Source organism: Rhodnius prolixus, unplaced genomic scaffold, assembly GCF_049639745.1.
Source record: "Rhodnius prolixus isolate KJV_2025 unplaced genomic scaffold, Rpr scaffold_1, whole genome shotgun sequence".
Lineage (NCBI taxonomy): Eukaryota > Metazoa > Arthropoda > Insecta > Hemiptera > Reduviidae > Rhodnius > Rhodnius prolixus.
The window spans coordinates 15,723,555-15,743,054 of record NW_027411581.1 but is presented as its reverse complement, the minus strand read 5'-3'; the positions used below and the strand labels follow the sequence as shown (position 1 = coordinate 15,743,054).

The 19,500-nt window shown below is 35.1% G+C and overlaps 1 protein-coding gene across 2 annotated transcripts in view; it reads right to left on the bottom strand.

Annotated features, from left to right (window-relative positions):
- LOC141446861 (monocarboxylate transporter 10) overlaps positions 1 to 19,500 on the bottom strand; it is a 443,554-nt gene that overhangs the window by 204,714 nt on the left and 219,340 nt on the right. The window contains exon 1 of one of the 2 annotated variants that reach the window (XM_074113775.1): positions 2,402 to 2,773. The exons of the other annotated variant lie outside the window; for it this stretch is intronic. Coding sequence (XP_073969876.1) covers positions 2,402 to 2,654 — 253 coding nt within the window. The 5' untranslated portion in view covers positions 2,655 to 2,773. Of the gene's footprint in view, positions 1 to 2,401; positions 2,774 to 19,500 lie in introns of those variants that run through there. 2 annotated transcript variants of the gene reach the window in all.

The following is a 19,500-nucleotide window of genomic DNA, read 5'->3' as shown; positions in this document are numbered from 1 at the left end:
TCCATTCAGTAAGGTGATCCGATAGACTGTGAACCCAAAACCGTATTGGGACGTCCTCTTTTGGCACCTAATCTAATTAAGAATTTTTTGTTTACCTAATTCTGTTTTTGAGTTAAAATTCTGTATACATAAAACACGCATACTCAGAGAATATAAAAACTGCTAGCATCCAATCACGCTCACAAATGCGATCCGCTCAGAGTTAAACTCGTATTTTGTGAAGGATCCCCAGTTAAATGCTCGAAGGAAGCGAAAGAAAAACCGAAAAAATATTTCATCGTCAATTTATTAGACACACGGACAGAATATCAAGGAAGACATACTTCCCATTGTCTTTTGGACAATTCCAGATAGAACCAATTTAGAAGTGAAGATAACTTTAATTTATTTTGCCCTCAAATCTATAGAATCTAACACTTTTTAATAGATACAGAAAATGCGATACTTTTACTATTAAAGTGATAACGGACCTTATAGATCGCTCATGTTCTTTAATATCTGTTGGTTTCTTATTTTCGAATCATCTTCAGTGTTTAGATTCATCAAGTTCATTTCCCCGAACATTTTGATTTACATTTTCAGCAATGTGTCGCCTATTAACTCTTTTCTCAAATTTTAATTTATTCAGCCTATCTAGAAGCTCAGTAGAGTTGATTTAGAACTCCATAATATCCTTTAAATTGTACATATACAAAAAGAAAACAGAGAAAAACTATTTATAAAACTGAATTTTGTATGAAATTATTTTATTTTTTAGATTTTCGAAAATGCAATCATTCTTCCGGTACAAATTATGGACAAACAAACCGAAATTAACCTCTTAAGTTAACTCGAGCGTGCTAAACTGGCCAAACTGTTCACACTCGAGATAATTCGAGCGGCGTTGCAATTTATGCTACTATAATTTTTCACTCTCGAATATAATCGAGAATTGAAAATAATGTGAAAGCAAAGAAAAGCAATCGTTTTATAGATATTTATCATTTACATGGGATTGTAAGCTATAACACTTACTTATTCAAATATAAAATATAGCGGTTTTTTCAAAAAAAAAACTATGCATTAAGGGGTTAAGTTTAAAAGAATTAAAAATCTAAATAAGTTGTTGAGATCTTATTTTGATTGACTTTCTAACAAAACAGCGTAACAGCTAATTGTGAGCGAATTAACTATTAAAAGTAGCTACTCGTGAGCAGTTCATTTTTTAATAAAAATTGTATATTTTTTAAAAAAAAGCTCAGATTGGTATCCATTTTTTAAAATTTGCCACATGGAAAATAGGATTTTTAGTAAAAGCTAGAAACCTAAAACTCTTTTTTACGGAGCAGTTATCCTTTGTTTTTTTAATTTCTCTAAAAAGGCGCGAACGATTTTCTTTAACTTCATGTGCACACAATACGTACGATGTCCGACTTTTACTGGTACAATTTTTAAATGTACATTAAATTGTACTCGGATAATGGCTACACAAGATTAAGAAAAAATTAGATCAGTTAAAAAAACCATTTTAAAGAAAATAGGTTAAAAGATGTGCGTCAGTTTCTAGGATAGATTTCAGAAGAGGCTGGGTCGACGCGAAATCCCCATCAGATATCCGACCATTCCAAGTTTTAAGGGAAAGCGCGCCATTGTTACGGCTTTAAAATTTGGTAAAATAAATGCCATTCTTATTAATTTAATTGTTTCGCAAAGCTCCGGTCCGCAATCAAAAAATATATATTTTATTATTAAAATTCCTTTAACTTATTCATCCAATAATTTCATTTTCAAATGTTTGAATTTAATGTTTAAATTAATTTTTGCCAGTTTAAAAAAACACTTTAAAAATTGTTAAATCGTTTAAATAAAATTTTGATCTATTCGGAGGAATCTTGGCCTAATTATTCTTGGGTTAGATTTGCAATAATTTTGGTAAATAACCAAAATTGGAGAATTACTCAAATTTTTGGAATAGAATATAAAAAAAGACTCCAAACCTCGTCTTGAAAAGTTATATAAAAATAGATTTGATAATAGTTTTTTAAAGTATTGTGTGATTAATTTTAACTGTCAAATTTAAATAATTTTTAAATAGATATTTTTTGCATATATTTACTGCGAGAAAATGAAAAATGAAAGTGAAAGACATCATTATCCTTAAACATACTGTTGGACGGATGTAATTTTTGATTGATCATTTTTTGTATTTTTGGAACAGTTCCAGAAGGAGTATTTCCAGAAGGAATACTTTGGAAATAGCACATATATTTTCGTCGTTAGTTTGTGTGTGGCTTATTTTATTTGGAGTATTTCTTTGTTACATTATGTCTAAGAGAAAGAAAAAAAACAACATATTATTTGTTGGCTAATAATTTACAGGGCGGTTAATAAGATTAGCCGAGGTGTGTAATAGGTTACATACCTGCGGCTAAGTAGGGGGCTGCCCTGAAGCGACCGGTGACATGCCAAGTGAAGACCGCCGATGATAGATTGAGCCCATGTGAGAGTATCTGGACACAGACGGAAGTAAGGAGCACCAACCAACCCCAGCCGCCCTCTGGATAGTAATGCTGGCGCAAGGTGGGCGGATTTGGACGTCGCGTATCAGGGCAATAGAATGGTTCGGAACAGGACGGTAGATCGCTGCATGTGGCCAAGCCGGAGTCGAGCTCCATCCCCTGCAGATGGGCATGCCGGCCAACTGCTGGCTTCCTACTGCCCCAACAACTAGGATCTTTCTTCTTCAATAACTTCCACTACCAAGTCGCTCGCTGCCCCCACCGCCACCAAGTGCACGCGTGCACTCCTCACCATAGCCTCCTCTCTGCCACCGCCTTCCCCATAGGAGCCACTCGAGCCGAGCCCGATTTATCCCGAATATTTACGAACCTTCCTTCTCTTACAGAATAAGCTCTTCCAATTGTAATAAACTTTCAAAATTCTTAAATATTCCCTTAATGTATAAATAAAATAACTCTAACCTCCATTTTTTTTTTTTTAATTAGCGCTTTAATAATTTTAACAAAATATTTTAAGGGCCTATTTTAAAGAGTATACAGGGTGATCCATTTAAAACGCACCAATCGCTAATAACTTTTTAGGAAAGCGAAATTTCGAAAAAAACTCACGAAGTAAACTATATGTTTTTTTTGCTCTAGTTTTCAAATGTTCCACCCCCGATGCTGCATCTTTATTTTTGGCGGAGTTACGGCCAAAAACCCGATTGGGATTTCAGTTATTCATTATACTTAATACATCATAATACTTTTTTGTAAAATGTAGTCATACGAGGGATTCGAACTGGGGATCTCCCACTTATAAAGCCACGCTCTTGACCACTAAACCAACACCCGCCCCTCCCTGGGAAGATATTCTTACCGCAATCATAGGTTATAAAGTCTTGCATACTAGGTGCATTAAAATGATGTGTTGGTTGCTTTTATTTGATGATAAAACAAATTTATTCTGACTCACACACAACCATTACATTGCACTACATTTTTAAAATCTTTAATTATTTTTGTTATTTGCGTCACAAATAATATTTTTTGCAGTCAGAGGACCTCCCAAAACGTGTATTTCTGGTGGAAAATTAATATCGAAAACCGTTCACGAGTTGACAAAATAGTAACTTTTATCTTAAATATCTCGACTAATATTAGGGATATCGAAACGGGGTTAACGTCATTTTCCACAGTTTCTTATTTAGTTTTCATAATCATTGTTAAAACCAGTGGTCCTTATGAAACCCCAATCGGGTTTTTGGACGTAACTTCTCCAGAAATAAAGATGCAGCATCGGGGGTGGAAAATTTGAAAACTAGACCAGAAAAAACATATAGTTTACTTCGTGGGTTTTTTTCGAAATTCCGCTTTCCTAAAAAGTTATTAGCGATTGGTGCGTTTTAAATGGATCACCCGCATATCAAACAAAGCTTTGCCGAAAAATTCCTTTAATGGTTTCTAATAATTTACTTCTTAGCGTTTGCCAACTCCAAGCTATTCTTTTAATAGAATGATTAAAAAATAAAAGTGATAAGCCCTCACATTATACCTAAATGGTTGGGTACACAGTACTGGATAATATCTTTCAATTTAATCGTCTCGCTGGCCGGTTTCGGATATGCACCATCAGAGGTAGATTAATCAGTTTAGTAAAGAGATCTCGACTTCCCTCATGTTTCCGTTTCCGTTTCGCACTGTATACTTCCAGATTGAATGAGAAAGGTTATAATAGTGTGTATGTGTTTTATTCAAAATGTTATTGAATCGTAAAACATTTTGTAAAAATAATGAAATAAAAATGAATAAAACCTAGTAAATGTTTAAGGGTTTTCTGTTGAAACTGGAGCCACCCCTCGCTTTATAAAGTACTTTGCAAAGCTAAAAGATTGCCTACAGAAGTTTTAAACTATTTCATTTTTAAAATATTTATTCTATAAATTGAAAAAATTGTTTGAATAAATTATCCACAGGAAATATATGTTTAGATCCAAACGGATAAATTAGGGTATTTTATTTACAGGGTTTAGATGTAGTTCCAAACTTAAAAGGGTAGTGATTGCGAAATTCTAGCTTAGTTTTTTTATTTATTTTTTTTAAGGCCAAAAAAAAGACCTCGATTTTTTTGAGCATTTTAGATTGTAATCAAACATTAGACCCTTTAAAAAAATTAATAATTAAATAATTGTCAAGCAAAATGAAATGTTGGAGCAAAATTAAACTCCACTTATTTTAAGCGTTGTTTACAAAATGAATCTTGAAAATTGAGCACACTTCATTAGTTAAGCATATTTTTTCTGCCCCGTTGATGTTTAGAACTGGGCTAATGCTAAAATGTTTATAAGTGCGTGTCGAGAATCTAAAAATATAGAAAAATGGAAAATAGTATTATTTAGAAAATAATTTGCGTATGACGCACGCAATCAGTTGCCTTGGTAACAACGTTAGACAAGATTTCAGTTTTAGTGTAATTACTCGGCTGTCAAGAGTCTACAGAATGCACTTCTCGTCCCTCTCACCGAGTAGCTGGCCGGAACACTGTCATAAACAACAGTCATAATAAAAATAACTTTATTCTTAACTCTAGGCAATGCAAAGTAGTGCATTTAGTTATTTACGTAATTATTTTAAAACGTTTATATTTTTTTCTTTAATTTGTATTGTGACTTGCAAGTTATAGTTTATGTTGATCACACACATTCTTATAATGTTTAGTGATTGGCTAGTGATATACAATTATTTTCTCTTACTAGATAACGTTTCAAATTGTTGATGTGAGGTAACATTTACATCCAACTACTAATTACAAATGTGGGCGGAGACAATTAACAAGCATACTTTACTTTAATAAATTTCTCATATTAACCATTAAATAATAATCCAAGACCTAGACAGGAAATCGAATCTACTAAACCAACAATACATCTTAGCTTTGCGGGTCTAACCTACTCGTATAACTTGATCATGATGCCTTATCATGGACAGATGCAATACAAAAACTAAGGAAGGACTCTTGTAGTGCGGTTTTCTTCAGACAATATTATGTTATTACAAAGAACGTGTGTAATGTTCTAAAAAATTCTAACAAATAAAAATAGCTTCACGAGGGATTCAAACTGGGGATCTCCCACTTACAAAACCATGCTTCATAACCACTAGACTAACACCCGTCCCTACTTTACTATTGTAATTATCTCCTACAATTATTGCATAACACATTATTAAACGTTAACCACAATATTCCCTCTTCAAGTATTATCCAGAAGATCATGAATTTATCTCTGCAATAATTCGTAACAAAATGGAAGTGATGTTAAACGTTCATTTAGACAGGTAAAACGAACACAATCAGTACAATGCCATCAAGTGAAGAGGATATTTAACGTGGTGATGAATGATGATGCACATACGCACGTTAGGTCACAATAAAGGTTAGACACAACAATGAGTGCAACCATTGTCGTACGCATTATATCAGCATAAATGGCAATTACATTTACAAATTTATGGTAATCACCCGTTATAAAGGGCCTAGCTATGATTAAACAGTAATTAAAATTGTATCAGTCTCGTCATAAAATACTAATTACTGCAACTCATGTGCATCTAAAAAGCATGGCGTGGACTGCACATTATTTCCTGTTAATATATTGCACCAGAATTTCTATTATAATTTTGTCTCAAACTTTTACTAAATGTTTGTCAGGTAAAGAGCCGTCGAAAAGCGATTAAGATTCCAAGTTGAACCAGATTTGCTTGTATAACAAAGCGGCTTTCGACATCTATGGAGCTAACAACAACTTGCTGAAAGTGTAAAAAAGTTTGGCTAGGAACTGCATGTAGATATACCATTGATTTGGAGAAGGAATTGCAGCATATACTTCAATACTTCAAAAATTATTGAAGAACACAAAAAGAAAAATAAATAAATAATAAAAAGAATTCAAAGCTTCTACTTGAATTACAGGAACTATGACTGGGAAATTCACGTCCCCTAAATTCCCTTTTTGGTTCAGGGATGAGTTAGGAAGTCTTCAACCTGGTAGATGATGCACTGAAATGCAGCAAAGCCATAGAAGATATCCTAATGAACACAGGCAGCTCCAATCAGCCAGTTTTATGATGCTGGCCTGCATGGACCGCTTAGTTATCACAGCTGACATAAGTGAACAACTCTAATTGAATCCTAACTCCTTATCACTAAAACTATAAAGCTAATACCAAGACGATATATACAACTCATCCTAGACAATTCGGTCGGATTGTGATGGCTGGAACAATTCGTATAGTCTCAAGTATTTGGGAGTGAATATTAGCGCAGTCAAGCTGCTGATAAAGAGGAAAATGTCTGAAAAAAACAAAGATAACTGGACAACAAGGTATATGCAGGTTCCCATCCTAGCTAATAGCTGGGATTCATGGAATTTCACTTTTAAGCGTGAAATCCGCTACGAGAAAACAAAATGCTTGAGAGAGCCACTTACGGTTGGTTTCTACAGACCGTAACTGCATTGGAAAGGACTTATGATCTGAATGGAGGGTTCCAGGTATCCAAAACCATTCTTCGAGCTCGTTGACGTGGAAGACAACAAAAAAAGATCGTTGCACAACCTCAAGGCTGGACAATATTAAAGGGACAATAAAGAAATACTGATTGTCTTTCTTCTGCCAGCACAAATGGTCAGATGGAGAGCAATTCGTCATCCAATATTTGACCGTAAATTGATGGCTTTTTTAATGGAGTTGCCTTTTATAATAAATAAATAATACCCATAATAAAATAAAAGCAATAATAAATAAAATAGAAAAATAATAGTTTGGTTGTGTTTTTTTAATTGTACCGATTTTGAAAAAAGAAGTACAATTTGCCAGTGTACACCGACATGAGTACAGCCATCATTCCGGTGGCAACATTAAAAATGGTAGAAGTTTTATTTCTTTAATTGCAATAGTGCAATTGCACATTTTTTGAACATTACATTTTCGGGTACGTTCATAAAGCTGTCGTACCGACTGATCATTTGGGCAAAAGTTGGCACTATATCTATCGCGTTTGTGTAGAGTGGTTATTGTTAAAGTTGCCATACCCCCAAAAAATTAAAAAACGTATAAAACAATCGACTTCAAAGGATAGAAGCGTATATATATTTTTTAGCCGTGAAATACGTAGAAGAACTACGTGCCGTGGGTAAGAATGGGTTGTAGTGAACTGCTTTATAGGGCAGCGTAACATCCCTTACAGGTCATTTGTCCCTTAAAAACCATTTTCTTGCTTAGAATTGATTCAAAATTCGTTCTTAAGAGAGATGAGGGTTGGTTTGAAATGCCATTTTTGTAAAATCTACGGTTCTACAATCTGTAATTAAATATCAGTCTTAAAATAAACTGTTTTTGTCTAAATAGATTGCCTCTGTTGTTCTACATAATTTATTTGAGCCGAGAATCAGGTCATTAATTTGGCCATTCGTAATCTAGACTGTTTTATCTGAGTTAATGGACAAACAACCTTTTGCATTCATTTAAAATTTCATTTAAAGGCAGTGCCTTCATAGAAGACAATAGAAGAATTTCTCTCGCCTGGAGAAAGTAACTGGAGCCTGAAATTTTTTTTTTAAAAGCAATAAACTCTCTCAAAACGAAAGCCTATCAAAGATGCATTGTCCTCTGTTAGAAGCGTAAACCTGGGCGGTGAGAAAAATGTCCAACTATCTTCAAGTCACCCAGAGAGCAATTGAAAGAAGTATTTTGAATCTTACCAGACGAGAAAAGATAAATAATAAAGTGATGGAGGAAAAAATGTTGGAGCTAGAGGACATTACTTAAGTAGTAGAGAAGGTAAGGTGGCAATGGGCAGGGCACAGCTGGAGACTCAGATTGGCGATAAGCGGACAAAGAGAACGACAGAGTGGCTTCAACTTTGCCAGGAAAGAAGAAGAGGCAGCAAATACTTGAGATGGGGACGACAAACTCGTAGCTAATTGTGGCGTCAATTGGATGTGGGACAGTTTGGGATAAAAAAAAAAAACTGAAAGAAACTGGTCCTCTGCCCAGAAATGGGCCTATTTCCAAATGTGTGCAAAATTGTTCCTTATAACTATTTTTCTTAATTTTGTATTTTTAGGCTTATTTTATAAAATACAGCGTTAGGGAGCATTTTATGTTCTTGTAGTAAAATTGCGTGGGATGTGTTCACAACAAATTTTATTTCGGTAGCAAAAAAAAGAAAATAAAAAGAATAAGATAATATTGAGAAAAAAAAAATTATAATAAAAACAAAATGAGTTGAAAAATTGCAGGACCAAAGAAGCTGGGATGTGGAGATGGCCTCCAGCTATCGCTATTTAGAGCAGCGAGATAAGTGCACTATGGCACACTCTATTGAAAACCAAATGAGCTACGCGAGTGCTTTCTTCTGTTAAACTGGAGTCAAAGCTTCATAATGGCTAGCAGACTCTCTTTATCCAAAGAAACTCATCTATTTACAAACCATTTATATTCATTGATGTTTTCTACATCTCTATATTTATTTTACAAGCTGACATCATCATCTTCACTTTTTTTATTTTTTATTGTACTTTAAATGTCTCGTCAAAAAGAAAATAATAGTTCTTTTATGTGTTATGCAGAAGATCTCAAAAACAATGTTTAAATTTTAAAAGAATGCTTGATCTTCCTCAGAAACCCCAGTTTGACTGATTATTTTCAAGAATTAGGAACTCAAAAAAATTGCTTGAGCCATTTTTGAATAAATCTTTAATAAATTTTCTCTTTCTAGGAGCTTCTTACAGCTCAATGTCTGGTGATGGACAGTATTGTCTGTACCGAGAGAATACTGTCTGGAAGCCGGAAGAGCACTCAAGAAAACTCTGGGCGCCAATAACCTCAGATGTTGGCGCGCCTTAAATAATTACAAAAAATAAATAAATAAATAATAACCGTAGGTAAATGATAGAGAGAAATATATGCATGTACAATATTTATAAATACAATTTATAAGCGTGCATATAGTGGAGTGCAAACGTAAATGGTAGCCATCCAGTATTGGTTGGTTATCAGAGCTGTATGACAGCCAACCGAGGGAGTGGACATTAAGCGGTTAGATGATCGTGGCGACTAAGTCTTCGAGGAGGAGGATGTTCTGGAAGAAAGCGAGTGGATTAAGATAGGCAGATAATCTGCCATGGTAATCTTTAGTACAACGGGATTGGGGTAAGTTGATTCTGGATTTTCGAAGGAGATTGGATCGTTTAGCTGTTCCATACAGTTCTTAAGTTCATACGAGGAGGTAGTAAGGCATTATACCAGGTTTTCTTTTATTCCTTAGTGTTAACGTAGAGCGTCTGTCGAGTAGTCGTTTTAACATTTTGTCACTCCGTTTCAAGTGAGACGCTTGTAGATCATTTTCTTTAAAAAACACCTTTTTTTTTATATTTAGATGACTTCGAAACGGCAATTTTCATTGAAAACTGTACCTCAAACACTACCACTTATAATTATAGTAAGAAATGGTAAAAATTGGAGTCACAGTTAAAGTGGCGGAAAGATAATTTATAGAAATAGTACTAAAGATTAATGTTAGCCGGCGAGATATTGTCAGATCTAAGAAGTGTTTATTGTGATTGAAATTACCACTAGAACAGCGCACCGTATAAGGGAAGCTCCCAACTGTACCGGCTGGATGCTGGTGTTAGGAACATGCAGACTGGCCGCCACATATTGTGGGTACTGTCCTTAGTGGGAGGAAGTTGGATTTAATTTACTCTCTGCGGAATATACCGTAATTACAGCATCACATGTGCACACATCGGTGTTCACTACCACTGCATCTAATCGGCCCACAGTATAACATAAATCGTTAATTCAATTTAATCTAAATATTACTTATTAAAATTCATTCATCCAAATCAAAATATTAGATTATTATTTTTATTATTTCAATTCTATTAGAGAATAGAAAGATTATAAAGTATTACCAATTTTAAATGAATAAGATTAAACTTATTTATTTTTAGGATCTCTCCCATGCAAATAAATTGCCTATTTTTTCAGGAAGGGCAATCCATATACCAATTAGGTGTCGTGGACGGAGGCGACTAACAAACATACTTTACTGTAAATTTCTTTTATTAACTATTAAATAAAATCCAAGGCCTAGACCGGGAATCGAACCCAGTACCACAATACATATTAGCTTTGCAGTGCTCGCCTCTTAACCGCTAGGCTACTGTGGCGCCTGGCCACAGTATATGTATTATATACTTTATTTTAATTACATCTATTAATAAGTAATTAAAAAATTCGATTGTGACATCATTGCCAAAGCGGAGACTGCATTGAAAATAGCCAATTGCATCTAATTAAAAAGAAACAAACACTCGGAAGGCTCTGATTTCTTGCAGAATCTATTGGAGTTGGGAAACACGGCAAATTTAGGGATGAAGAGTAGACCAGCACAGAGAGAATATTTGCTAGATCGCAAACAGTTTTTTAATTAAAAGTCCTAAAGAGAATACTGTCCGGAGGCCGGCAGTGCACTGGAAAAAGCTCCGGGCGCTAATAACCTCAGCTGTTGATGCGCCAAAAAAAAAAAAAAAAAAAAAAAAAAAAAAAAAAAAAAAAAAAAAAAAAAAGAGTCCTAAAATTACGGAGTGTCTAACTGTAGGAGAATTAACAGCAAGTAAAGACGAGTGAAGAAAAAAAGAAGTTACGACCAGCAATCCAAATTTCTGCCAACTTTGGGCCGTCGGTGATTTAATAAGAGTGAAACTCATTTCAGAGGCCAGTAAACTGTGGGTATTGTGTTGAGATGTGAAAGGAGTAAGTTCACGATCTCATCTGGGTAAAGGTAGCCAGGACTATTAACCATAGAAATTGTGAATTCAGTCGCCAGGTTCTCACCGCTCGGAATGAAGAGAAGGTCGGAGCATATAAGACAACAACATGCCAGTCCTAAAGGACTAGATCTGGTTTCAAGGCGCCACGGTAGGCGAACGGTTAGAGGCGAGATCTGTAAAGCTAATATGTATTGTGGTATTGGTTTCGATTCCTGGTCTAGGCATTGGATTTTATTTAATGGTTAATAAAAGAAATTTACAGTAAGGCCAGTCGCTTCCGTCTGAAATATAGGCATTACTTTACTTTAGATCTGGTTCCAGAAAACATGGATGTTCAGATGGCTAATTACGGTTGCTAATCCATTCATGAGGAGATAAGTCCACATGCCAGAAAAGCTAGTTAGTAAAATAACCCTTGCTTTATTTACGCAATATAAAATAACTGATAGCGATTAACTGATTAATCATGAAAGTAAAATATTTAGCCAAAAATCATCAAGACAATTTTTAACCTCATCAGAGGAGTATTTACACGGAAGATATCCAACAATCATTATGCAACTACCCGGATAATAATTGTAAACATTGATATAATATAAAACTACTCTCCATCTCAGATTAGCAAATTTTTAAATACTCACAGATGTTTTCTACGGAAGATACTTCTTGCTTAGTTACCTGTAAAAAGAAAATTGCATATTATATTTAACTGAATTCAAAATTTTGAAAATGTGGTTAGGTTAGCAGTGCTGGATTATATCATTGATTGTATCCATGGTAACAAGCTTGTTTATTGTATCCTTAACCGGGTTCGGACTTTACTCCATCATCAGATGTGATTGATGAGTTTGGTGAAGAGAAAACTCTCTGATTACATTTACTAAACTCTCAGTGCCTAACCTAACTAAACCTTTCATACCGACCTGTGAATCCCCTTCGTATTCGACTTAGCCAAATCCAGTTATCTGAAATTCCATTATTCCAAACTAGCTCCTCTTTCTAATCCGCTCATTTAAATCCTTTCTATTCCACACTATCCTCGCTAACCTGCCAAAACGTCTAAAGCGTCGTTGGCCGCGAGACCATTTGAAAGCCTGATGACAGCTCTCCAGAGAGACATTATCACTCTATAACGCCTTATACTACTGCTACATCGCTACATTACTTAAGAATCTAAGTCATTGTTTGTGCACTGGCCTTAAGCCAGTAAACGGCTCGGAATTAATTTAAAGATGAATTCTCAAGAAGAATAAAATCCGATGAGCGGAAGTGCTACATTATTAAATAAATTTTGTAATTTCCGGCGTCTTTTTCCATGCTTTGTTTCCTGCGACATTATTACCGATCACAATTTGATCATCCTCAAAGAGTATGAAATAACTATCAATCCGGTAAAAACAAAAAATAAAATGAAAAATTTGAATCGACCCAAAACGCAGCAAGAGTCCGTTGAGATTCAGTCACCAAAGAGTGGTTTAATCTATAGTTGAAATTTTACACCGGAAGTTTATTTATATAAAATATATTTACTTTCAACACAGGAAATGACATATTTGCATATTAATTGGCGTAAATATAGATTTATTAATTAGTTTATCTGTGTTAAAAACATGTGATGAAAATAGAAACGTATGATGCCATATAGTGATGATGATGTTAATTATGATGCCCGTTTTACATATGTAACATCTACTGGATTCACTGATCCAAATAAATAACATTACTTATGTATGAATAAATAATAAATGTGAATCATCTTGATAATAAACTCTTGATAATTAAGAATATACCTTAATATAAGAAAATAATTGGCTAATTAGGAATCATTTAGGTTATATAGAGTAGAACGACAAGAGTTGAAAAGGTTACCAAAGAATGTATTGAAGACAAAGTTCACAAAGGGAGGAGACGAGGGTTAAGGTGGCGAAGAAATGGCGCAGAGTTCAATGCAAAGAGATATGGTAGAATATCCGTTACACTGAAACTTCGACATAAGTACGAGGATGTCGTTGGTACTTTGTATGTTAAAATATGGAGAGCTGAAGACAAAGGAAGTGTAGCAGTTCCAAAAACAGTATCTACATTTATAACTCTCTCAGCATGGAATTAGGCAAGACTTGCTTTAATTTATTTTTTTTTAAAAATATAATCATTATAATAAATAAGAGAAACGGAAAATCTAGTGAAAAATCACACGTCTTTCACTGTTAATAAATTTTACTAAAAAATAAAAAAACATAATGGACTACAATATTCTATATGCTAAATTCATTTTATTGAAGCCCTTAAATTTAACTTTAAAATTTAATGTTTATTTTAACATTTAATGCTTATTAATATTTAATATCATTGGGAGAAGTCCAGCTCGCTAGTTGGCTTACTTCGAAACTGAGAAGTAGTCGAAACAAAAATTATAATAATATTAATTAATAAATAATATTAAAATAGAAATACAAAAGTAGAAAAAGTAAAATATAATGATAAAGTTATTCCGTAATAAAATGCGTTGATTGTAACTAAATAATCGATAAAACAAAATTATTTATTTATTTTTTGTTTAGAATTGGAAAAATAATTTATTCTTTTGTATTTACGTAATAATAACAATAATAATAATAATAATAATAATAACAAGGGAAGGGATTAGCTATGAGGTTAGCATACTGGACTCCCACGCGGAGGTCCCAGGTTCGAATCCAGCAGCTGACCCTTAGATTTTCTCTTCCTAGGAGCTTCTTACAGCTCACTGTCCGGTGATGGACAGTGTTGTCTGTAACGAGAGAACACTGTCCGGAGGCCGGCAGTGCACTGGAAAAAGCTCCAGGCGCTAATGACCTCAGCTGTTGATGCGCCAAAAAAAAAAATAAAATAAAATAAAAAAAAAAAAAATAATAATAATAATAATAACAATAATAATAATAACAATAATAATAATAATAATAATAATGTATACAGTAAATCGTATTGGAGATCCAGGCTATCACTAAGCAACAAGATTATACCATGGAGATGAATTCCTCCGCTCCATTGTTACTGGAGATGAAACTTGGGTTGCACACTACACACCTGAAACCAAAAGGCAGTCTCGACAGTGGCGTCACACCTCTTCACACTTCGCCAAAAAGTTCAAAACGACAATTTCAGCCAAGAAAATCATGGCATCCTTGTTTTGGGACTGTCAAGGCATAATTTTAATTGAATATATGCCTCATGAGGAGACCACCAACTCTGCAAGATACTGTGAAACCCTAAAAAAAATTGCGGAGGGCGATTCAGAACAAGAGAAGAGGCATGCTGACAAAGGGAGTCTGCTTGCTGCACGACAATGCCACGAAGGGACTGCTCGCCTCGTTTAAATGGGATGTCCTGAACCATCCCGCGCATTCCCCTGACCTAGCACCTTCAGATTACTATCTCTTTACCACCCTGAAGCTGCACATGGATGGAAAAAGGTTTTCAACCGACGAGGAGGTGAATGGGGGTGGTGGTGAAGGGGGAGGTGGTGAAGTGGACGAAGGGGTTGGTGGGAAACTACTTCGAGGAAGGCATCAAGAGATTAATACCCCGGTTCACCACCTGCATTGAGAGGAATGGTGGCTATGTCGAAAAATAGCTTACATATGTACTAATGTAACCAGGTAATGTTTTTGGTCAAATAAACATTTTTGTAACCTACAAAAATTCAGTACACTTACTTTCTGGACATGCCTTATACATTATCAAGATTATCTATTTTTTATATAAAAATTATTTGATAATATCACGGCAAACTCACTGACCTGGACAAGGAAAATAAAGTTATTTAACTTGGGCGCCAAGACATGTTGGCTTAGTTGGAAACGAAGCTGATATACCTGGCAAGGCTGCATTTCCCCTAGAGGGGTCCGAACCCTTTGATGGGATGAATGCTTTTCTGCAGCAGGAACACCAGAAAGTGGGCGAAGCCAGCAGAGATACAGTGAGAGGAAGGGGATGACGGAAGGAGGACGAGGGAGAGAAATCAATTTGAAAAGAGCCCCTTCTTTGTGTACACTGAACCTCATTACAGGATTTCCGGTGAATGTGCAAAACATAAAATCCGCACTACAACAATATTACTCTTACAAAGAGCTAGAGAAGGAAAAAAATCAATGATACATTCAAGTATTTAAGTTAATTAAGATCACTACAGAATCTCTATAACATCACTTCCACCGGAAGCGAGCCTCGACAAAAAGTAATTTTAATAATAAAAAAGAAAAGAATTCTAAGGAAGAAAGGAAGAAGTTAATAACTTAATATCATTAATTGAAGGTTAAGTTGGAAGTCCTGGACACTTCACTTTCTACAGTTCCTGAATTTTTTTTCTAAAAAAAAAAATAAGTCAATAAGGAAAAAAGGGTATATATACGAGGATGAAAATTCAATAAGGATTCAGTTCCTTCTCGTCGTCTAGTGAGATGAAGTAAGTGGGGTTATCAGGAAGAAACCCCCTATCACCCAGGCTTCATCCAACTATCTTGCGACAAAATACTGTGTGTAGAAGCTGCATAGAATAACAGCATGAGGCATCCAGCTCGAGAGGTTTTAAGACAAGAAGGAAATTGGATTTAGGGCGCTAGTGACTATCTGAGACATAGATCCGCAAAAAAAAAAAAATGGATACAAACTTTAGTCAGCAGATTCTCTTACCAAGAGGAAGCAGTGCAAACATGCCAGATGGATGCACATCTCTTTGAAGCACCAGTTCAATACAGACTTTCACATCGCAGGGAGTTCAACAGCTCTGGAAGGAGCCATCCTCAGAACATCTGCCGGCCTAAAGAATTTCGTTAAGAACCTCAGTGGTTATCCGAGTTGAAGGGTAACTCTCCTTGAAACACTCCCTTGGGGCCAGTTTTGGGTATCAGGGGAAACCTGAGCAAGGAAAGGATACCAGAGAGATTAAACTTAAGAACCTAGGCTCTCCTTTCTTCTTAGAAAATATGCTGGAGATGTTCGTTCTCTACCTGATCCCTAGGGAAAAAACGCAATAGTGTCCAGACATAACACTCACTTGGCCAAATAAATCATTACATCAAAGGAAGAAATAAAGAATAAATCATTGAAAGAAAAATGGCAACTTTATAGAACACATGTTGTTACCAAGTTGGCAATTTCCTGTTGGTGTAAGTGGGCGCGTGTGTAAGAGTGAAGGCGAGATATCACGTGAGAGATGGCTAAGGATATCACGTGATATATTACTAGTAGATATTAGCGACAGAGAATAGAGAAATAACTGCTCTTACTTCTAATAATATAATAGTGGTCGTTTCATCTCAACCCAGAATTAGTGGGTATGGGTTCAGCGATAGAAATCTTAGAGGAGAAATGATTATCCAGAAGAAACACGTTGAGATAAATATCAAGTTGGTCACACTTTCGTTGAATTGAAGAATGAATGGTAGATAGGAGGTAGTAAGAATTAGAAGATGAGGAACAAGCGTTTCAGGTCTGTGTCCTCTAGTTCCATCACCGGTAAGTGAGATAAAAGAAGCTTCTAGGAAGAAAAAATCCAAGGAAGCTAAGGAAGGTTAATTCAAAGCCAGAATCTCTGCGTGGGAATCCAGTACGCTAACGACTAAGCTACTCCCTTCCCAATTAAACGCAATTATAATTATATTTAAAGATGGCTATGTTTTCTGCAACCCAATCACTGCAGTTCTAGGACTTGACTATTAAGGCTAGAGAGGAATGCAAGTAGTAAATGGACATACTACTTCTCCAGGAACTTCAGCAATATCGCTATTTAAGTACATTTAGAACTTTTCAATGTCAATTTTTGGGAGCATTTTCATTAAATTTCCAAGCATATACAGCTTCACAGCACCTATATAGAAGATCTGTTTGATTTCCAAATAAAAGAGCGTTACGATTTAAAGTAATTCTCAAGTTTTAACAGAGTTACAAGAATTTTTAACAGAATAAACGTTTTTGTTCTTTAAGAGAAAGTGAAATATTGAGACAACAAGCAGAAAAAGCTCAGGGCACAAGCAGGATCTGACAGCAAGTTATTGGTAAAAATACCTTGCCTACTTTCTTCCTTCTGCCGAAAACAGACATCTCAATTTATAGTACTTTAAAAGAAGCGTCTAAATCAAAGCCGATGAACACCAGCTGCTGATGGAATACCACCTACTGATCGTAATAAAGAAAATACTCCCAACGACCCCACTTAGGAAAATCAATGTGGATTGTTCTAGATGATTTCACTTCCCTCTCCAATTTACAGAAGGAAAAGCTCTTTGACGTGGTTGTTTTAGAGATAAGCTCTGCTTAGGAAGCCAATCGTTACGAATGGAAATTCATTCAAAGGCCGAATCATTCACCAAGAAAGTGCACTCCCAGGAATTAGGAGTTTCAGATTCGATATGCAGCTATGAATTGGGCAAGGAGAAGCATGATGGATACGTTTCCAACCACGTTGTAGGAAATACGAAATAATAATAAAAGATAAATAATGATTACTTGAATCTTCCTCAAAAACTTCCCGTAAATAATGAGCAATCAAAGGTAATTTGTATAATTTTCTAATTCAAAATAATTAAATGAATTGATGATATCCACATGCTGGAGGTCGGTATTTACAAACATGAGGGAAGGACTAAATATAATAATGAAAGCATAAGTACAAAGAATATTAAAAAAAAAATAAAAAAGCAAAATAAAAAAATGACCATAAATTAAGTGGTTTCTTGAAAGACCATAAATTAAAAGTAAATTTAGAACTCACGCTTTTTAAAAGAAACAAAAATTAAAAAATTTCAATTAAAAATACACGCTCAACAAAAAGAAGAAAAACAGTGTTGGAGAAAAGAATGTAATACGAAAATGTAAGGCAAATAATGGCTACATGAATCTTCCACAAAAACTACCAGTAAATCATGTGCAAGTAAAGGAAATACAGTGTAATTTCAGCTATCTGGCAGAGAAATAGAATTCTATATCTAGTTCTTTCCGTCATCTATAGGCATACAATACAGACAGTATATTCCAGATTTCTGGATTATCTAAAAAGGAAATAAGTTCAGAGTACGTATAGAATGGTCAAGCCAAGTATAAAAGGGTGAATCTTCAAAAAAAGTTGGTTCTATATAACCACAAAGTTAACTTTGGAATATTTGAACACAAAAATTGTACAATAAAGTGGTACCGACTTCCTTAACATTTTCTCAACTTAAATATTTAATCCTTATTAATATAAAGTATTAATTAGAATTAATATTACGAATAGAGGGCAGACAAGAAACGATAAACAGCTGGAACTGTCACAACTGAAACTGTTTTCCAAATTGTCAGCTCTCATTTTAAATGCAATTAAGAGAAAAGAAGCAACAAAAAATAATAAGTGCAAATATAAACTTTTGCAAATATAGCAATGCTTCCTTAATTTTGAAAAACTAAGCCACCCTATTCCCTTAGTTTTAGAAATCTGAGATATCTCGATGAGGTACCCACAAAGTAGAGTGGATAGGATCTAATAACTCCTCATGATGAGGCACTAAGCATGCCAGCAAAATTATCTATCCAGCAAGCAAGCGTATCAGAAAATGAAAAAAGGATAATGAATATCACTTAAGGAGTTCTTCCCCTAAAACCAGAGAGCCGTAACACCTGTTCGCCTCTCGGGCTGTAAGCTTTTGATATCTATGGTTAGTCTATGGGTGTCTTTAAAATGAAACTATAATAATAATAATAATATTTCCTTTCGGACCTCGTTAAGTGCACTCTCAGCTCTTTCGGATGTATTCTCCCTGGACCCATTTATTAGGAAAATATATAATCTTCTAGTTCAGCTAAAATCTCAAGGTCAACGAGTGACCTTCACATGGGTACCAGGCCACATTGGTATAGCTGGCAATGAAAAAGCGGATCAGGTGGCAAAAAGTGCCGCCTCTAATCAAATACAAAGTGACATCCCTGTTCGACCCACTGATCTAAAAGCTCAAATAAGAGAAAACATAATTAGAAAATGGCAGCGTCAGTGGGATTGCGTCAATGAAAAACTGAAAGATATTGAACCACGGGTGCAACGTTCAGCAGCTGAGAATCTCCCGCGACGAGAGTCAGTTATAATTACGAGGCTGAGAATTGGACACACTCGAGTGACCCATGGGCATCTCCTCACTGGGGCTAGAAGACCGAGGTGTTCATGGTGCAATGAAAGG